We start from the raw sequence: 19,621 nt of genomic DNA, 5'->3' as shown, positions 1-19,621 counted from the left end.
TGCTCACAGGTGCTTACAGTCTACCAGGAGCATTGTACGAGTAAAATAATATTATAAAATTAAATAATCGTTCACATTTTTATACAGGCTTTTTTATACAGACTTATTAACCAGCCGCCACCGGTGACAAGTGAAATTTGTTAAGAAGTTTAAGAACGCTGAGTTTCACAAACAGAATTTATCATTTAAATCAAAGCAGATGGGAGAGACAAAATAAAATGGCTAAAAGCAAAACTAATTTATTTAAACATCTATTTAGACATGCAATTTGTAGAGTACAAAATAAATGTGTGTTATCTACAAGGCTGGCAATTGTAATGAGTTGGCAGGCTTGAGCCAGATTTGATTTACTTAAAAAGGATGTGCACTAATTTAATTACATTTAATTGAGGTAAATATCATCCTAATGTTGTTTTTTCATTACTATTCAAATCCACATTTGAATGCTTGTGTTAAATGAACTCAATAAAAATGTGGTGTAATTGTTTTTAGATACTGCAGGAGTTTTTTTGCACATGCAGTGCAACTGTTGCAGTAAACACAGATGTCATTACATTTCACATCACCTTCTATACTTTCAAGTAATCAAATTATGTGGTTCATGAGTATTCAGTGTAAACAACCTCTTAGTAACGTGTATATAAGGTCTAAAAAGAACAGGAAGTTTATATTTAAATAGTTATTAATGCCTCCTCTGACACATTTTATAGTTTATACTTATACAAGTTGATAAATGAATTAAAACCCAGTGGCCTGAAGACTTTTATAATTAAAGTGGAAAGGATTGTATTTTTTCATGCTAACGTGACAGAAGTGGCTGAAGGGGACAACACTCCAAGTCTAATTAAACAAAGAACCTATTCATAATGTGCCATGAAAAATGTATTATGTGGCCCAGATACACACTCCACAAACTTCACCTCACATTATTACTTGAGAGCGGCTCAGCTACAGACGCTCTGTTATACCTGTCTGCCCTCTCAGCACAAACCGCCTCTGATCCCTTTTTTGATGTTTTCTGTGTTTGGAAATGTTTGTATGTTGCACCAGGTTTATTTTTTCTCCAGTTTTGGTCAATCAAAGTTCTTTTACTTGTGTGGGTTGGAGGGAGTGAACGCACTTTGCCCTCCCCCAACAGTCACGGCTTATGTAAAGTGCTCTTGAGCAAGGCACCTAATCCCCCTACTGCTCCGGTTGTGTGTGCTCACAGCTCAGAGTGGATATGTGGGTGTTTGCAACTCACGGATGCATCTGTTTTCTTTCTGCTTCCTACTTTTCTTTTGATGCCTCCTTGTGCTGATGACAGCTGTGCCCACAGGCAGTGTTGCCACCTTAACGACTAAATTTGTCGCTAGATTTAGCGACTTTTTACCTTCCCTAGCAACTAAAAATCGTATCTAGCAACTAGCGACAAATCTGGCGACTTTCCGCTACTTTGGCAATCTCTGTTTTCGTTGTTGAGCAACAGCAAAATCACGTTCACTGATTTGTGAAAGACGTCACGTTTGCCTTTCTTAACATTCTAGCGTTCCCAATGTAAGATCTGTAATTGTACTTCTGTGTTGTCATAGCGGCTCACCTAAGTAGAATGAGCAGCTATGACTACACGGAGGTCTACAGATCTAACACCCATCTCAGCGATGTGATTGGAGGGCAGTGTGCATTGCAGGCAGACACAGACCGGAAACCCATAATGCTATGATGCCTATCACAGTGTGTGTGACTAAAACCAATGAGCACTCCGTAGCTATATCAGAAAAGTCTATTCATCCCCATGCACTATATAAAAAGGGTCAATCAGTTATGGTTTACTGATTACTGAACAAATTACAAAATTAAAAACAACAATAATTACCTCCTCATCATTCTCACCCGTTTTCCCCACCCACACTCAATGTCCAACCTGCAAGAGAATGGGACGCCAGTCGGCAGCGAGACGTATGCAAATTAGACGTATCTACGTAACATGTGATGTCCTTCATTTCATCGAGCCAATAGCTACTTTTGGCAACACTGCCCACAGGTATTATGTGTTCATATCATTCCTCTATCCATATGTACTTGAAAATGATACCCTGAGAACGGCTTGAGGGAGGTTCTTTAAAGTTTGCACAAAGGTTAACCTGGACTCAAGGAAGAACTATTTAGAACTATTTAGTTAATCCTCACATTCATCCAAAATTCACACAGGAGCGTGATACATCAGGAAAACCTGGAGGGGTGTTCATTACACCAGCCACAAATCGAACACTCAAACTGAAAGATTAACTGTTTAGAATGTGGTTGTCAAAGTTTTAATAAACAGTTTTTTGGCCATAAACCAAGATTTTTATTATGACATATAATTATGACAAAATACACTTAAATTCACTTTCAAGTTAAGGATATAGTTTCATATCTGAATACACATTTCATAATGTAGCTTAGTGTAACTGACAAACTAAGGGGTAATACACATTTTCTTTAGGGTATATAAGCAACCAAGCACCCTGTTTCCTTTAAGTGTTAAGAGTTTAAATCTTGGCTGTTTATTTTTCCTGTAAAAATGAGGGATTGTTGGTATGAAATTCAGTTCAAACAACTCTGAAAAAGATTGGAGGAAATATCAATTCCAAGATATATATATATAGCTGCATTGGGGATGTTAAGTGAGAGACTGGGGATCACAACAGTTGTTTTCAATATACTGATATGGTGGAAAATGTCCCAATCACATGGACAGTCTCTTGGTGATGCTGGGGCATGTGGGTACATAGTAATATGTCTTCTGTGTGACGACTCCTGCTCCTCCCTGTCAGTTTGTCCTGTGTGTCGTGTGTATGTTGGTTTCCTGAGGGGAGGACGTCTACGCACCTGTTCCGCAAAATGGATGTGCACAAATTCTTAATGAGGAGAATACAAAATAATCATATCAAATGCTTTTTCAGCATATAGTGGCAATTTTGTGTTTTGCTATACTGATTAGTTTGAATACATGATACTTGATGAGATGCTTAAATGAAGCCTGTTTGATGAGGGTGTATTATAGAAAGGATGACTGAATCTAATCTCATTACTAGAGCCTTACTGATGATTCTAATATCTGTGCTAATGAGAGATAATATGTGATAGCATAAAAAGGGTTGGGTATGTATTGTGTTTAAGGAGAAGTGATAGAAGTGGTAATTTGGTGGTAATTCCAATGACTGATAATGATAGTTATGTTTACAAAATTCTGCTTGGAAACCATAGTCTGTGGATGCTTCATCATTCGGCATTTTAAAATAGTTGAATATGTATATGTATAAGTTTATGTTTATTCTGCTGGATCCACTGTCTGAATTATTAGTATAAGTTGTGTTTTGTCGATTGATATTGTGATGTTATTTTTGTGGTCATGCACGCAATCACTATTACCATCGATGATCATTTTACTATCATTGTTCATCTTTATTTTCAGAAATGCCAATGGAAACACATTGGGAGCTGGTGAGAACTATATGACATCCACATGTCATCTTATCGATTGATCCTGGTAATGAATCCACCACCCTCCACAGGCTGGTGTTCGGGTTTTGTTAACAGCTACACAACAGAGACTGAGGTATGGTTTCTCTCTTGTTTGAACTGAAGTGGAAGTTGAATAGAGGATCACCACAGTTGGGCTAAAGTTTTAAGTTCTTAACGTTGATTAAATTTGTTTGTATTTCAAATTTGTGTTGGGGTTGTTGGGAGTTAATTTCCCCTGTATGGCAACTGCTTTTAAGAACAATATAAGGATTGTGTGAGTAATTTCTTCCAATAGCAAAGTTCAAACTGTTCTAACTACAAGGCTTGACTAAAAATATAACTTAACATTTTCTTTGTGAGTAATTTCTTCCAATAGCAAAGTTCAAACTGTTCTAACTACAAGGCTTGACTAAAAATATAACTTAACATTTTCTTTGTTTTCATCTTCACTCAAACTTCCTGTCAAAAATTGGGAGCACACCACGTCACCTTGTCAGAGACACGAGTCCTTAAGACATTCCTCTGTTGCCCCTCATTAGAACTATAGATAGACAAGTGACAAATCACTTAGGGACTAAGACTAATTCAAGTGCGGAACTTCCTCTAGTCATTTAGGGTCAGGGTCTATAATAATCGCACCCCTATGTAGTGGGGCTTTTCCCCTAACACCATAAAACCGATTATTTTCCAAAATGCTTCCTCCTGTAATCAATAGTTGCTGACTCAGTATGGAGTCCTGCGCCAAACCAGACTGTAAGTGTGATGTGTTTCCTCGATGCATATTAAAACTGGGCAATTAAATGCCACAGCAGGATAAGGACGGTATAACTTAATGGCTCCTTTTTACTGCAGATGTTCGGTCCTTGCCTCAGCCCCCAGTGAGCAGTGTCTTTATATTCATCAACAGGGGACAAGGTAAAATATTGTTTTCACAGATTTTTCTTTTAAAGTTAACAAGGGCAATGCGTGACATATTTTGTGTTAACAAGGGAGATGCTGTCCCCCCCACTCGCGTTGCCCCTCATCTGTTGAAAGCCACCAGTGTATGAAGCAGAAACCGTCGCAGTGAGGAATGAAGGCCACTGAGTTAAGCTTGTTGAGTTTAATGGGGCAGGAAGGATAGAGTAGAATAATGGCCGAGGGTGAGCCGAGCTACAGGCCTGTCAGGTACGACAGGGAGGGGAGAGGAAGGTTGTATCCTGTATATATACTATCATTTTTTAAGCACTTACTCTTAATAATATTTTACATTCAGTACTATATTTTGATTATTTTAGCTCTGTACTGGAATACATTTACTATATATAGGAAACAGGTCCATGCATAAAGTATAAGTCATCTGCGTTTGTTCACGGTGTACACTTGAAAATATCACTTTTCGGGTATTGCCCAATTTCATTGTCTTTTGTGTCCAGATGCAAGTGAATGTTGGTGCATGTGATCTTATTGTCCCATAGCTGATGTTGTTTGGACGCTGTTAAGATTTGCCTGCGCTGTCGTCGCTCGAAACTTTTACTTTGACGGCGAGCCGTCTCGGTTTCCATTTGTTGATTTGATGGTTCAGTTTTCATTTTACAAGTTGAATAAAGGAACAAGTTGACTGGGTGCTGCGCTGAATTGAAATGTGTGTCTTCATTCTACAGTAGCGTAGGTAAACATACACAGTGTTTAGACAACATCGGCTACTGAACAAAAAAGATCATGCCCAGCAACATTTATTTACATGGGTACAAGGAAATTACAGTGACATGTGCAGATGAATTCTACTTTATGCATTGACTTAAACAACAAACACTATTAGTTACAGCAAAAAAAAACAAGAAAGATGAAATTGTGAGATGTTTTGTACAACATTTCGCAAAAAATAAGGAAATGACTGTGTGTGCTGATTGTCATTGTTGGTAGTTGCCCTTATCATTAAATCGGAGTCCTAGAAAAGGTCAAATGATAATACCCTGCTATACTTGTTGATATTATGGCCTGATTTGTTTTCCCAGCCAGATGATACTATGAGCAGACTTGAGAAAACACACACCAAGTGAAGACATTTGGCTCTGACGATATGGTAATGCCAGCTACATGTTGTCTTTAGACACCAGTGGTTTATGTGTGTGCGATGGTGATATGGGGCAGATGTTGCAGTTGTTAATGGTCGATTTTATGTCACATGCAGTTTGTTGTAGAGGTTGAGCTGCAATTCTACTGATTGATTGTAGTGCAGACGTGTCTGTGAGGGCACACAGATCACAATGAAAGGGTTGATTTTGTTTATTAAAGTAGAGACTGCTGTCATCCTCTACTCACCTCTCTTCTCTTCTCCTCTCTCCTCTCTCCTCTCTCCTCTCTCCTATCTCCTCTCTCCTTCCCTCTCCTTCCCTCTCCTTCCCTCTCCTTCCCTTCCCTCTCCTCTCATCTCCTCTCATCTCCTCTCTCTCCTTTCCTCTCCTCTCCTTCCTCCTCTGCCAGATGGCTGCTCCTTAATCAAACTCTCGTACCTCAGAGAGGTAAACACATTACGCTGCCCTGATTACACTGACTTGGCGAAGCGTACCGGTTGAATGTGTGTGTGCGCGTGTAGTCTTTGCATGTGTGTGACAGCAAGTGCATATGTATTGGGAAAAGGTAAATGGGGGGCGAGGGGGTCTTTTTCAAAGTCGCTGCAGTGGGTTATGCTCCTGGGTGCCCTCACAGTCTTATTAAGAGCTGCTCCATCTAGAAGGGAAACACACACACACGTACAGGCACACAACATGAGTGCAGGAATGATTGCTCAGCATATACATAGAGAATCACTCATTCTCTTAATCTGTCATTCTCAGAGTAAACAATCAGCCCACTGTAGCTATGGAAACACTTACTGCTGGAGGCTTCTCATATGGCTGCTCTTGTCCGTTCGACATCGTGGTATAGTATAGTTATGTCTTCCAACAATTGAAGCAGGCAGACTGCTGTCATACATTCCTGTAAAACCCATAAAGGCTGCTGTCATATAATCCAGCAGATTTGTAAACCCCTGGGCTTCATGTCACACCGTAATGTATGTCTAGCTGTGAAAACACTGACTTCGAGGCGAGCCATGTAACTTGCTTTGGCAGGGGGAACAAAGCAGAGCGCGGCTGCTCCGCTAATAGTCTGGCAAACCAACAGTGTTAGAGGCAAACAGGATGGTTTTCACAGAACTCGGCTGACCGGGTTCCCGAGCGACTGCGGTGTGGCTCTGCACTCCCTGGGCTCTGGAAATTCTGAGGAGAGAAAGTGGGAATGTTACATGCTGTTGAGTTATAATAACAGTCAGTTACCGAGAAAACTTCAGCTGATTTTGTTTTATTAACCACAGTTTTTTAGGGCAGGGCATATATTCCAAAGAAAGAGGGCAGGGATTCAGGTGCTGAGGGATTTTGGCATAAAGGCGCACTACTGAAGAAAGTGTCGGCCAGTTTCTTCATGTTTTGTTAGATGAAATGAGTTCCACAGTAGTGTGTAACTTTACTTGAGTCACCAGCATTGCAAAACTTGGATTAAACTTTTATTATTTTATTTACTAGGGTTGAATTAACAGAAACTGAGAATTTGGTGCTACCCTGCGGCTTGTTTCTTTTTGTGGCTGCAAATAACAGATCATAACAGTTATAGTCAATCAATGCCTAATTCAAGAAAACTAATTTTAGATGTACCAGCATTCCAGAACCCAACGAAATGCAACTTACTATAATTTCACCGAAACATTTCCATGATTGAGAAGCTGGAATGAAAACAGTTTAGCCATTTTGAGAAAAAATGCTTACTTCATAATCAAAATGATCACTGATTAATTTAATGTAAGTGTCAATTGTTGCTTCAGCTTCAGATGTAGATTAAGCTGTGTACGATCCAACACAACCACGCCTACATATCCTCACAGTTACAGTCTATGGAGTCCAGTTTTCTTGGTGGGGTACATTATTGAGGTAAAGGGCGGAAAAATGTAGGCGGTGTATTCATGTAGGTGGTGTAGCCATACAATGTTTGCATCTACGCAAGTAAAGTTTTCCATAACCAGACAATTTACTGCACAATTTCAGAGAAATATTGTAATAATACACACATGATTAAAATAACATTGCGTTGATGTAGCCATTGTTTTTGAGGACGTGTGGCGTTCTTCTTCTACATTTAGGCAACGACAGTAACATTAGGAAAACTGTGTTGTTGGGGTGTATGTGCCAAACCATAATGGAAGGTAGTTACTGAATTTCATATATCAAATTAAGCTCAGATATGGAGTAAAATCATTTTAATAGAGCACCGCAATGATGTTTAGTCCGTGATGCTCCACATAATTAACAGTGATGATACCGGCCTTTGATGAAGCCTGATGAGATGTAGTGAAATCCTTCATGCATTATAATTTTTTGTGGTGTGCAACAGCGTAGGCGTTCAGAGAATTAACACCATGAATATGGATGCTGGGTTAGCATCATGAGAGTAAATGTGCTTACTCTATTGATTAAATCTCCCATCAGTCACCTGGCAGCGCGGTTCCCCCCTCCTCTCTCTCTCTCTCTCTCTCTCTCTCTCTCTCTCTCTCTCTCTCTCTCTCTCTCTCTCTCTCTCTCTCGCCCACATCTCTCTACTCATCTCTGTCAAGGCGGGCTCAGTGGAGTGGTTAAATTGTCCATAGCGCGTAAACGCTCGTTTATAAAAGCTGACAGACGTGGCGGTCGTTTGCTGAAATTAATTACCCCTCGGAGCCACAGCAAGCGTCGGCCCTAGTCAGTCAGTCACGGTCCCCCACCTCCCAGGCCCAGTACCTGCAGGAGTGAAAGAGGGAGCAAGGAGGAGAGAGACCGGGGGAATGACATGAGGTTTGCAACGACGAGGGATGAAATTGAAATTGAGGAGACTGAAAAATAAATAGTTGATTCATGTACTTTTTTGTAAGAACAAAAAAGGAATAAACCTCCAGAAAAGGACACAATTCTAAGTAATGAATAAAAGACAAAAACAAGGTCGGCCTCTGGGTTATTAATCCACATTTTAAATCTAATATCTCTCCTTTCTCTTATTGTGCTGGAGCAGAAGATCCATGGAGAGTTTTGTGCTGACGCAGCCCGAGATGATAATGTGATACACACCATAGTGATATCAAACCAATCAGAGTGTATTCATCTCCAACTAGGGTAACTTAATGAACTTCAGCACTATCTGATGCAACACTTCTCTAACATTAATAAAAGCTTCATCTCCTGTCCGATTTGCATAATTGTTCAAATGAATCCACTGATGGGTTCTTTTTAATAAAATGATGAGTTGTGTTAAAGTGTGATGTGGCTTGCTGTTGAGAGGAGAGGAAAAGGAGGAGGGGAAAGGAGGGGAGGGGCGGGGGAGCGGAAAAGGAGGATGGGAGGAGCGGGATTTGCAAGGGGCCTAAGGTGATTTGTCACCATTTTGATTCAGTCATGTAATGAAGCGTACAGTGTTGTACAAGGGGTTATTGGTTTGAAGTGATTTTTCATATGGGTTATGTGGCTACAGAGATAGTTTAGAGTGTGTTCCTCGCAGTGTGTAGCTTGATCTCTCCCTCGTCACGTCTGCCTGTGTCACTGATTGAGACTTCGTGTTCACCTTCTCTTTGTTTTAGTCCATTACCAACTCTGAGAGGCACATTTCAAATTCTTTAGTACTGCTACTCCCTATTTTCCAGAGGTTTCAACCGGCCATTGTTGCAATGAGATTACCTCTTAATACCATTCCACAGAGCAAGAGTGACAAGATGTCGATGCTGCATCGAATGACGCACTTCAAACCTCTCTGTAAGGGTTCGTTACTGGAATCCTTCCCCCCCACACGGCCGGTACCTACTGGAGCGAATCACAACACAGATTTCTGAGCCTCATTTTGTTGCCTGAGCTTTGTACTGACATAGTTTCCTTCCTTGAAGAGGCAACATAAACATCACTGCACCTGCCTACATTACATTTAAGTCTGGTGGCAACACAATCAACACAGCGCATGGCAGCACGTAACGTGAAAGCTAGACATTGAAAGTGTTGCTTGATTTCACATGAAATGATTCTGACACCTGGACTCGTAGTAGTTTGAAAATAATTCCAAATAAGGGAGGAACACGGCAAACTTGATGAGGCACGTTGCGATATACAGGAGTGACCCCATGTCAAGGTAGGGAGACAATTAATTTGGAGCTATTTGGAATACTTTGATATATCACTGAAACTGTTATTTAGTGTTAAATTATTGTAGTTGGGTTTGTTTTTCTATAATGTGATTTGGCACTTATTTATATTTGTAAATTTAGGTTAAGTATACATTAAACCTTTTAACAGTTTATAGTTTATATTTCAACATCCAATTTGCCCTTGCAATAGCAAAGCGATTTTTATTGTTTAGAAAAAAATCATCAGTTCTGGCACTGTTAAGTCACCGGTACCGTTTTAAAATTATTAATTTAGCAGAGGTAGCAACGCTGGTTGCAAGCTAATCTGGTAGCATTTTTACTGGAACTATTTGCTATGAAGCTGTTATTAGCTAAGATAGTGTTATTTCTTGACCTGAATATTAAAAAATGAGATTTACTGTCGGTTGCATAGAGCGGCGCCCTCCTCATTATCTGATATTTCTCAAGACAGACACTGTGAACCGAGCTGGTGGAAGCTCTCCACCAGGGGAAATTCAGTACTAATAGAACTTAAATATAGAAATTGGAAAATAACTCTTACTGAAATTAGTTTTCAAAATCTGATTACGTGGCGGTTATGTTGATTACTTTGTTCTCATGTATTAAGCCATGGCTTTGTCTAAAATAACTGTAGGAGACAGGAAAGATGTCATGGGAAATGATTTTCCAGTTCCAAGTTGTGGACAAAATCCTGAGAATATAATGGCAGCATGATGTTTTTTTTACAGTAGCGTAGATGAGATAGCAGAGTAACATTATACATGTCCTAATCTTGCGTATACACAAAGAGAAGATGAATACGGAAATGGAATGGTGGCAGCAAGTGTGGGTGCAGCAATAGGTCTCAGGGATGAGATATAGACAACCAAAAGCCAGTATTTAGATGGTGTCAACATGATCCAATTCAGAAATATTACAACAATTGTTTGTGAAGTGCCGCAGCTGACATCTGTTGTAGCAATATGCTTCACACACAACATTCACAAAGATAAACCTTGATAAACTAATGTTTTTCCGCTTCATCATTGAGAGTTTTTCTCCTCTGAAAGCTTGGGGTGGTAAGTCTGGAAAAGCAAGAGCAGGCTACACTTTGAATATGTGCAACATCCCCTTCTATTGGCCAGTCAAAGCTATGCCCCCACAACACATGAACGTGCATTGCGCTAGAAGACGACTTTTCCGTGACTTATTTGCTAACTTTTGGTTATTGTCTCTCCTTCAGTGGTGTATGCCTCCCTGGCTTAACCCTCTGGTCATGCGCAGCGAGAGCATGGGCAGGAATGTGCACAGGTAGGAAGGTGAGTTAGTAATTTACTGTCGAAGTAGAAAAGCTCCTGCTTAAGGTAGCACACTGGTCGCCATTGTCTGTCTGCGTTTGATGCTTGTCGCCCTCACTTTGCAGATTATGTTGGTCCTTTGCGAGTGACAAGGAGGAATTAACCCAATACTATTGGCCTTCTATGAAAATGTGTTTTTCCCTCACGTGCGCTTTTTGGAAGTAAAGTAGGGCTCAATGCTTGGCCATATGGACAAGAGGAGCCAGGCATTGAAACACCAACCTTAGCATTACCTGACGCTTCTACCTGAGCTGCAGCTTCCCAGATTCAGGAACACACTTGATTTACCCGCTCTATCATGAAAACCATCTTGGCTGTAATGTAGATTTTAACCCACTCAATGGTAAATTGTCTAAGATAGTGTCCCTTTTTCCTTAATGTGTTTAAAACCACAATTCTTCTTATTCGATTCCCTGGATGAAAGAAACATAAAACAGTTTATTCTACATTCTCTGCAGTCTCCGTTCCCGCATGCTGTGTGTGGCAATTGGATGTAATAGTCCATTTACCACTGTAAATCTTCTGTGTGCAAATTCCACAGTGTGTGTTTGTGTATGTGTGTATGTGCATGTGCGACGATATCCTGGCTAGTGTTTTCCTTGAGAACCGACCAGAGCAGCTCCTGTAGAATAGGCCTATCAACATTATGACCTCTTTTGTTTTCCCAGCTGTATCTGAGCTAAGACGTGAGGCTTTAACTTTTTTTTTCTCTGGCTCGGTGTTTGTTATACATCTGGTGGTCAGCGATGAGAGAAACACATGAGAGTCACAGCATGGCCTTTCCTTCTCCATTTGAAAACTGCTTTGATGGCCGGGGACTGTAAGAACCCACAGTGTCAATGGCAACACTTTGATATTTCGCTCCAGCTGTCAGTTTTTGTCTGGTATTTTGTCAAGCACGGGACATGGGAAACAGCGTCTCCGCCAAGAAATACGTCCTTTTTTTTTGCAAAGACATGCAGATGCAGCAGAAAGACTCTAAGGAGTCCTTAGAAAGAAGTAGACAATTCAATTTGTGCTTAAGATGCAGTAGGCGTCTGTGTGATATGAAATTAATACAATTAGCAAGTGTGTATTTACTACCACCATTATGACTGTATTGTCCCTAATTATGCAGCTTTATTGTGGCGGCAGAATATAGAGGGAGAGATGTAAAGATTGTACTCTCATAATAGGACTGTACCTTGCAGTTGGAGGAATCAATTCTCTCTCTTTGTTTCCCCAAACCGCGGCGTCAGCAGAATCTTAATTTTTCATGAAAACTTTGGCTGGTGCGCTGCTCATATATAGCAGACACACACACACACACACACACACACACACACACACACACACACACACACACACACAGCGACCTAATCTCCCTGTATCCCTCTGTCGTTCGGCATTCCACGCGTTCGTGCTGTTGAATGAATGTATAACCATCTTCCATCAAACTGCTAAGCTTTGTGCGCATACAACCCTTCTGACTGATGCAGGAACGCTCACTCCTGAACCACAAGTGCAAATTAATCAATACAGCCTGTTTTATTTTTTTTTCGTGCAGCGGCCCGACACCATGCTTAAGTGTTTCATTGTGAAGTTCAGGCTTCAAATTACTGCAGGATGAGCTCATGCAGTGACTCCTCTGACAAGTGTGGATCATGACTAACATGTAATTCACAAAGCAGTGCCTTATGGGGAACGTACAGACGATGTACAATTATATCTACATCTATAGGGACTGTTTTTATTATTTAAATATTGTCCTTGGAAACTGACCCTTATGATCTTTACCAAAGTTGTGTATCATGGGGTTGTCATAGAGTAAAGTAGTAAGCTGATTGACTTTTCCACCACCTCTACTTGACAGCAGTTTTCACACCATTTCTGTTTTTGCCATTTAAGATTATCTTTCCTCTATGAAACAGTTACAGGTTTCATGGTATACTGTGGTAAGGCTCCTGATTGGTTAGTTGTACCATTTCAATCTTTAATTACCCTTATTACCATGGTGATTAGGTTGGCGTTGTAACAGCATGAGCTGATCGTGCTGCGGCCGCAGCGAGCAACTGCTAGAATCCACTGTCGTTTGTTTAACAGACTTTAACGCAGCAAGCTGTCAACTGTCTCTCCTCCGCTCTGCTTGTTAGGTTGTTGTTTACACATGGATGTATTGTTCTTACATTTACATTTGATTTACTTATTCATGTTTTCATTTAAATCTGTGTCATGGGAGGTTTTTATTATAAAACAAAAAAAAAACCTTCTTCAGCAAGCTAAAGCCTTCCTTCTTCAATGTTGATGTTGCACAATTTATGCAGTGTTGGTGCTATATTATTATTTGTATTTATGATAAATATATTATTTAAATATAAAACCTGTTGAAATTGCTTCAGTTTTTTTATCGGTAGGCTACTTTTTGAACATTTTCAGTACTTGACAAAACCATGATAGCACTAATAAGTGATAATGTTGGTCACTCTATTAGTGATACAGAATTTTAACACAATTTCAGCTCTCAGTCATTTTTAATAACTTTTGCAGCAGTTTGGGTGGAGTTTATTACAGTAAATACATTTCTCAGGTTACATTTTTTCAATTTAAAAATTCTTATATAACATTTTCTCTTAATTGTATTGACTAACTAATGCTAATAGGTTTGTGCTGGTCTTAACATCTTATCAACTGATAGCTTCAACCTGACTGCTACAGATATGTGCCCTGGCTGAGTCACTTCTTGATTTCCACTTACATTAGCAGCTTTGACTCCCCGTATCAGATATAGGCTGAACAGCCATTTACCTGATGACTAACTTCCTGTCTGCGCTCCTTTGGGTGGTAGAAAATGTCTGCTGCTGCTGCTGCTGCTGCTGCTGCTGCTGCTGCTGCTACTGCTGCTGCTGTTACTGGTAATTATGATCATACAACTTTCTATTACAAGGTTCATCAGATGGCTTTTAAAATCCATGTAAAAGCCACTGGAACTGCATCAGCAAAATTCAAGGTTATACTACAGCAAATATACAGCAAACAACAATAGATCAGAGAGCGTATCATCCAGAGTAGAGCAACTTTAATTGCTCCCATGGGAAAATGTGACCAATGCAGTAATTAACAGCAAGAAAAAATAAATAAATAAAACAGCACACCACCTTATTAGACATAACCAATATTTAGACAAATAGACAATTACATAGGTTGACTAGTAATGCATAAAAATAAAATGATAACTGTGTACAAATCACAGCATGTAATGTCTGCAGTCCTGACCACACACTCGGCTCAGTCCACGGAATAAACAAACTCAATTTGTCACATAGCTAACAAGGCAATGCAGATGAAAATGAAAAAAAGTGATTCTCAGAGAGGAGTCCAGGCTCGGGGACAAGGGGAGAGGTAAGTAAAAAATTCTAGTGATTCATTGGAAACCCAATCAAGCCGGTGGCAAACTATGGGGACACATCTGTAGTTTCGCAGTTGTTTTGTAGTGAAATGTAAACACTGTCGTTCTCCATCATCCATACCACTTATCCTCTTGATGGGAGCTGTAGCCAATCCCAATTCACAGTCATATTCCCACCTACGGTTAGTAGAGTCTTCACGTAACCAAGTATTAAGTACTCTACACAGAGAGGACCCCGGCCGAACTGGGATTCGAACTGGGAACCTTCTTTCTGTTTTTTCGAGGGAGTTGGTGACAGATTCATTTCTGTTCTTGCTTCTTATTTCTTCTACCTCATCCAAATCTGATCAAACATGTTTGATGGTTTTGTTGATGAGTGGTTGAACAAGCAGAATTGTCAAAATCCCCTTTGAGAACTTTGAGACAATGTGTTGTAGGCCCCTGACCTAACTCTACGCTGTTTGCTCTGTTCGTTCTACACAGCCCTCTATATGCTGCACTGAAAGATGTATCGTCGTTAAGTATACCTCTGAGCCAAACATATCATTAGTGTGTATTGTATAAGCTGACAGAAGAAGGCTGTAAAAAATGCAGACACACATACACACTCATGGGCACAGTGACAGAAAACCCTCAGACGAGCGCACAATAGCTCAAAGTCGGTGATGTGTTTTTGCATCACGGTCTGCAAAGTAGTTTTAATTGCCCACGAGAAGTGAAGCCCTTATCTTGGAGGAGGTTCTGTTCTGTGTTTGCATTCTGTTCTCGTGCCCCTTTTTCCACTGCAGTGAACTTGCTTTGTCTGCCAACCCTTGTCTCCCCCCCCCCCCCCACACACACACAGCTGCAGTCAGAGGGCAGAGCAGTCTTTTCATGCCTGGCTCACTGTGCTTATGTAAGAGCACTACTTAAACCTGGTTACATCACATAACAGGCAGCACTGTGTCAGTGGGTCACTGTGCCACCTAACCGCCACGCTACATACACTTCACATTGGGCCCTTGGGCCCTTCACTGGGCATGTGTGAATGGAGCATCTCGGTGTGCAGTCAAGCGTTTAGGCACAGATTTCAGAGCGTCATTCAGATCTGTATGCATGTGTGTATGTTTGGGATATCATTCTATTGTTGTATTATAGTTCCGATCAAATGGAACATAAAGTGCTCAGTTTAAGGAATCACCAGACTTTTATCATGGAAAACGAGTCAGTGCTGCCCTTACAGAGTGCCAGTAGGGGGGCCTCTCTGTTTCCAAATTCTTCTTCGTGTATCCTCCTTTCACCCTTTACCCCAGCTCTTGCTCTTTACACTCCCTCCCCACCTCCGCCTCACTGCCAGAAAGAACAGCCCATCTCTGTCTCTCTCTCTCACACACACACACATGCACACACACACACATACACGCACACACACACACAGAGTCACCCCAGGGCTTGAACTAGGGCAGGACCAACCACTCCCACTGTTCTATAGTTCCATGAAAAACACAGAGGGCGAGAGAGGCAGACAGAGCGAGGAAAAGAGAGAGGGAGGGCGGAGCGTCGCTGCGCTGAAGCCGAGCCCCTCTATGCCTCAGCACGCACAGTGGAGCAGACGGCAACAGCCACACACACACTCCCCTCTCAGTTACATGCACAGTCACACACATACCACACACACACACTCAGTGACGGCTGCCAGGCACAGTGGGAAGCAAGCCGTCAGGGAGAGAGCTGGAGAAGAAAGAGAGGGATCGCAGAGGGGAGGAGAAGAGAAGAAAAGAGAGTTGGAGGAGGCACCTTGTGGATCAGAAGGGATTTTCCTCTGGATAAGGCTGCTGCTTCTTCCTGAGCAAGAGGACTTTTTGTCGAGGCTTTCTCTCTTTTGCTCATCCTCCACGCCGGGCTCCAGCGATATCTACCTATCTATCCCCAGAGCTTAACAAAAGAGGGAGGGAGTGAGAGAGAGTGAGAAAAAAGGCAGTCACAGCTTCAGCTCCAGACCACCCTCTTTCCTCCTCCTCCTCCTCCTCCTCCTCCTCCTCATCCTCATCCTCTCCTCCATCCATGTGTGAGTTCATCGCTGATTCCACTGTCTTGTGAGAACAGAGCAGAGGACAGCGTGTGTTCTCCAGGATTCAGCCAAGCTCCCGGTGGGATCAGGGTCTCGTCTGGTGTCTGTGTGTGACAGAGAGGAAGAACGAGACAGAGTAAACGGATACACAGGAAGAGAGAGAGAGAGAGAAAGACGAGAGAGAGAAGGAGAGACTGGAAAGCAAATTGAAGGGGCATGTTCAGGGCAGGAGAGAAGAAGTGAGTCTGATTTCTTTTAGATCGGAGAGTGCAAGGAACCGGCAAAGGAATCCCATCCATTCCTTCCTTCCTTCTCCTCCTCATCCTCTTCTTCTTCTTCCCTCTCCTTTTACCCTCTCTCCATCCTGCTATCAAATCTCCCCTATTGTTTCCTGCATCGAGTCTGCTATCCTCTCATCTTGCCTCCAGACCCCTTTTTTTTTCTGCTGCCTCTCCAGATTCCCTGTCTCTTCTTCCGGACCCAGGAGAAGGATAGTTTTGTGAGGTTCCCCTGTGACCTCCCAGACGAGTAGACAGACTAACATCCCGAGTACTATCTCTCCTTCCATCCGTCCCCTCCTCTTTGCATTTTTCACACACCTCAGCAAGAGAGCGTCCTCCCGCTCCATCCTCTGACTCTTGGAAACAGTCGTCTAAAGGATCCAGGCAAGCCCTCTTGGAGTGATCGTATCCCACCTGCACGCTTCTATCTCCAGCCTCGAGGACCTTCATTTGGATTCCAGCTACATGGGAAAACGTTTGGAGCAGCAGCCAATGTACCCCCACTACACCTACTACTACCCCCACTATCTCCAGACCAAGGTAAGATGGTCAGCCAGGTTGACCTATTTTTTACGCCTCAAGCTCAAAGTGTCTGTGTGGTTTAAACTCACAATATTATTTCATCGTTACTGTTTTACTCGTAACTGTTCTCTATATCTGCCCCCTCTTCAATTTTACTTCCCTATCAGTTCCAGAACAGCCATAATTTACACAGTCTGGGTACTATGCTGAAGCAGTTTGAGCAATTGCAGAGATAGATGTTGACATTGCCTCAGAAGACAGCTTGCTAAATGGCCCCATGCCCCCCCCCCTCTTCCGTATCCGTCTCTGAGCTGGGGGGGATATTGGTGTCACTCAGCTGGGTTGTTTCCTTTTTCTATCCAGGCTGAGCGCTTGACCCCATCCTTCTATCTCCGACCTCACCAGCTCCAAGTTCAAGTTCAGGGCATGAGGCCCACCCTCCCCTCAGCCCTTGTTTTCTCTCCGACTTTGTCCCTCTCCCGCTCTTCCGCCCACCCCCACACCCCCAGCCCTTTACGCCTTCCATTCACCGGCCTTCCCCAGCCCGTCACAGCATGTTTGTGATTGATGGAACCTGATATACGTCTCTGATTACCAAGAAGCCTGAGCCCAGTTTTTGGTCTTTGTTCTGTCTGTTTCAGTCCAATACTTACTCACACATAGCATGTACCCGCAGATGCTCATATATTGACACACACAAGATTTTTCTCCCGTCTGAGTCCTCTGCCACCAAGAGGAAAATGGATTACAGAGGCCTGATCAATCGCTCCTGCGTTGTATCACCCGGCCTGTCATTCTCTTTGTTTGCCGTGATTCATTTGTTGTTGTTTTTTTGTGTGATAGTAAATGTGAAGGTTTGGCAGGTTTGCTTGAATATTTCGTAAATGTGTGCATGTCAGTTGGCAAAAGAGAGAGATGGAGGGAGAAGCACAGATAAAAGGGTAGGAGTGGGATGCTGCGAGAATAGAGAGATCACGCTATCGGGCGGACTCGGTGTGGGAAGAGCAGGTAAAAGAATGATCGCTCTACTCTAAAATGTTAAACCTTGAGCATCAGACTGCATGATGATTTCCCATAGAGGCCAATTTGAGTTATTTAGTAATACGCACAGAGGAATGGCCCCATCTGGTACAATACAATCAGTTAAAATAAGACAGTGTTAGAAGGATATAACAGCAATAGAGCACAAACCCAAGTATAAATATCTCTTGTGATTTCGAAACCACTGACTAAAAAAGACAGAATGTTCTAAAAATAACATTTAAAAGACAATCACTATTAAACGTGTTACGATATCCAATTTGTCATGTTGAAAGAAGCTGTTACCGATGCCCCGCAAAGAGAACAAAGAAACGATTACTAGTGGATGTTGGGTCTGCTTTCATTTCCCTGCTAAAAATGGTTCTGTATTGAAGATGTTTTCACTGCTTGTTAACTTTTCATGACACATACCCCGCCACCGCAAGTTGGGGGATAATGTCACTTTACGACGATTGCTGCACATGTGAGAGACGGGGGGGGGGGGGGGGGGGGGGGGAGACGGAGCAGTGGTGAGGGTGAGGCGGCTGCAGAGGTAGAAAGAGATTGTCCTCTTGTGGGAAGGTTGGATCCTCCGCTCCTACAATCCGTGTCAGAGTGCCCTTGGGCAAGACACTGAACCCTAAATTGCCCCTGATGGCTGTTTGTGATGGGAATGCGTCAGTGAAGTATATATATATATATATATATACACATAGAAGTAAAAGCACTGAGTTTGTGTGAATGGCTGATTGTGACTCGTGACTCGTAGTGCAAAATACTGGATAAGCGCTACATAAATGCAGTTTATTTACTATGAAGTAAAACAGCGAGAGGTCTGGAATTTTATCTGGAGATACTCATCAAAGTAATGGAGCTCGGTCACTGACTAAAGTCTGTTATTGTGCAAAAGTGGAAATATCCAGTTGGCGTAAACACATTTATTACTGAAGCTTTTCAGATTTGGTTTAGAAAATAAAAATTAATATTTCCAATTAGCTGCGTGATTCATTTGCAGATGTCATGTTCAGATTGTTTGTGCAGCTTGTCGACATTACCCACTTATCTGCTGATCTCAGAACTGCACACATCCACATCTGGGGGCTGCCTGATGTTTTTAGGAATGTGCTCCAAGACGAACAAACAGAAGCTGGGAACTGTTTGTTAACGCACATCTGCAATTTGGTTGTAATAAACTGCGTCTGCTGCGATAAGCACGCCTTTTGGTTTGCTAATCTGTGAGAGTAAATGCATGTCTTGCACTTGATAATATAAACTGTGGTGCCTCTAAGTTTCCTTTTCCTAAAAGCAAATTCAAAGACTTATGGTAATTGTCTTGGCAAAAGTTATTTTTTAAAAGTTTAT

The 19,621-nt window shown here is 41.8% G+C and overlaps 1 protein-coding gene and 1 long non-coding RNA gene across 4 annotated transcripts in view; one reads left to right on the top strand and one right to left on the bottom strand.

Annotated features, from left to right (window-relative positions):
* Positions 1-4,793: 4,793 nt before the first annotated feature.
* LOC117776655 lies at positions 4,794-16,285 on the bottom strand. Of its 2 annotated transcripts, XR_004616474.1 has the most exons (4): positions 16,163-16,285; positions 8,211-8,279; positions 6,348-6,731; positions 4,794-6,201 (listed from the first exon to the last, which is right to left on the bottom strand). It is a non-coding gene; the product is annotated as an uncharacterized LOC117776655 (long non-coding RNA). The 2 variants fall into 2 exon arrangements; XR_004616473.1 differs by having other exon boundaries at positions 4,794-6,731.
* Positions 15,969-19,621, top strand: part of LOC117776653 (RNA-binding motif, single-stranded-interacting protein 3-like) — a 125,499-nt gene continuing 121,846 nt past the window's right edge. Inside the window, exon 1 of one of the 2 annotated variants that reach the window (XM_034610783.1) lies at positions 15,969-17,257. In XM_034610783.1, coding sequence (XP_034466674.1) covers positions 17,183-17,257 — 75 coding nt within the window. In that variant the 5' untranslated portion in view covers positions 15,969-17,182. The remainder of the gene's footprint in view (positions 17,258-19,621) is intronic. The other variant, XM_034610784.1, reaches the window with a different exon arrangement.

This window comes from Hippoglossus hippoglossus, chromosome 16 (assembly GCF_009819705.1).
Source record: "Hippoglossus hippoglossus isolate fHipHip1 chromosome 16, fHipHip1.pri, whole genome shotgun sequence".
NCBI classification, from domain to species: Eukaryota; Metazoa; Chordata; class Actinopteri; order Pleuronectiformes; family Pleuronectidae; genus Hippoglossus; species Hippoglossus hippoglossus.
This window is presented reverse-complemented; position numbering and strand designations above follow the sequence as displayed.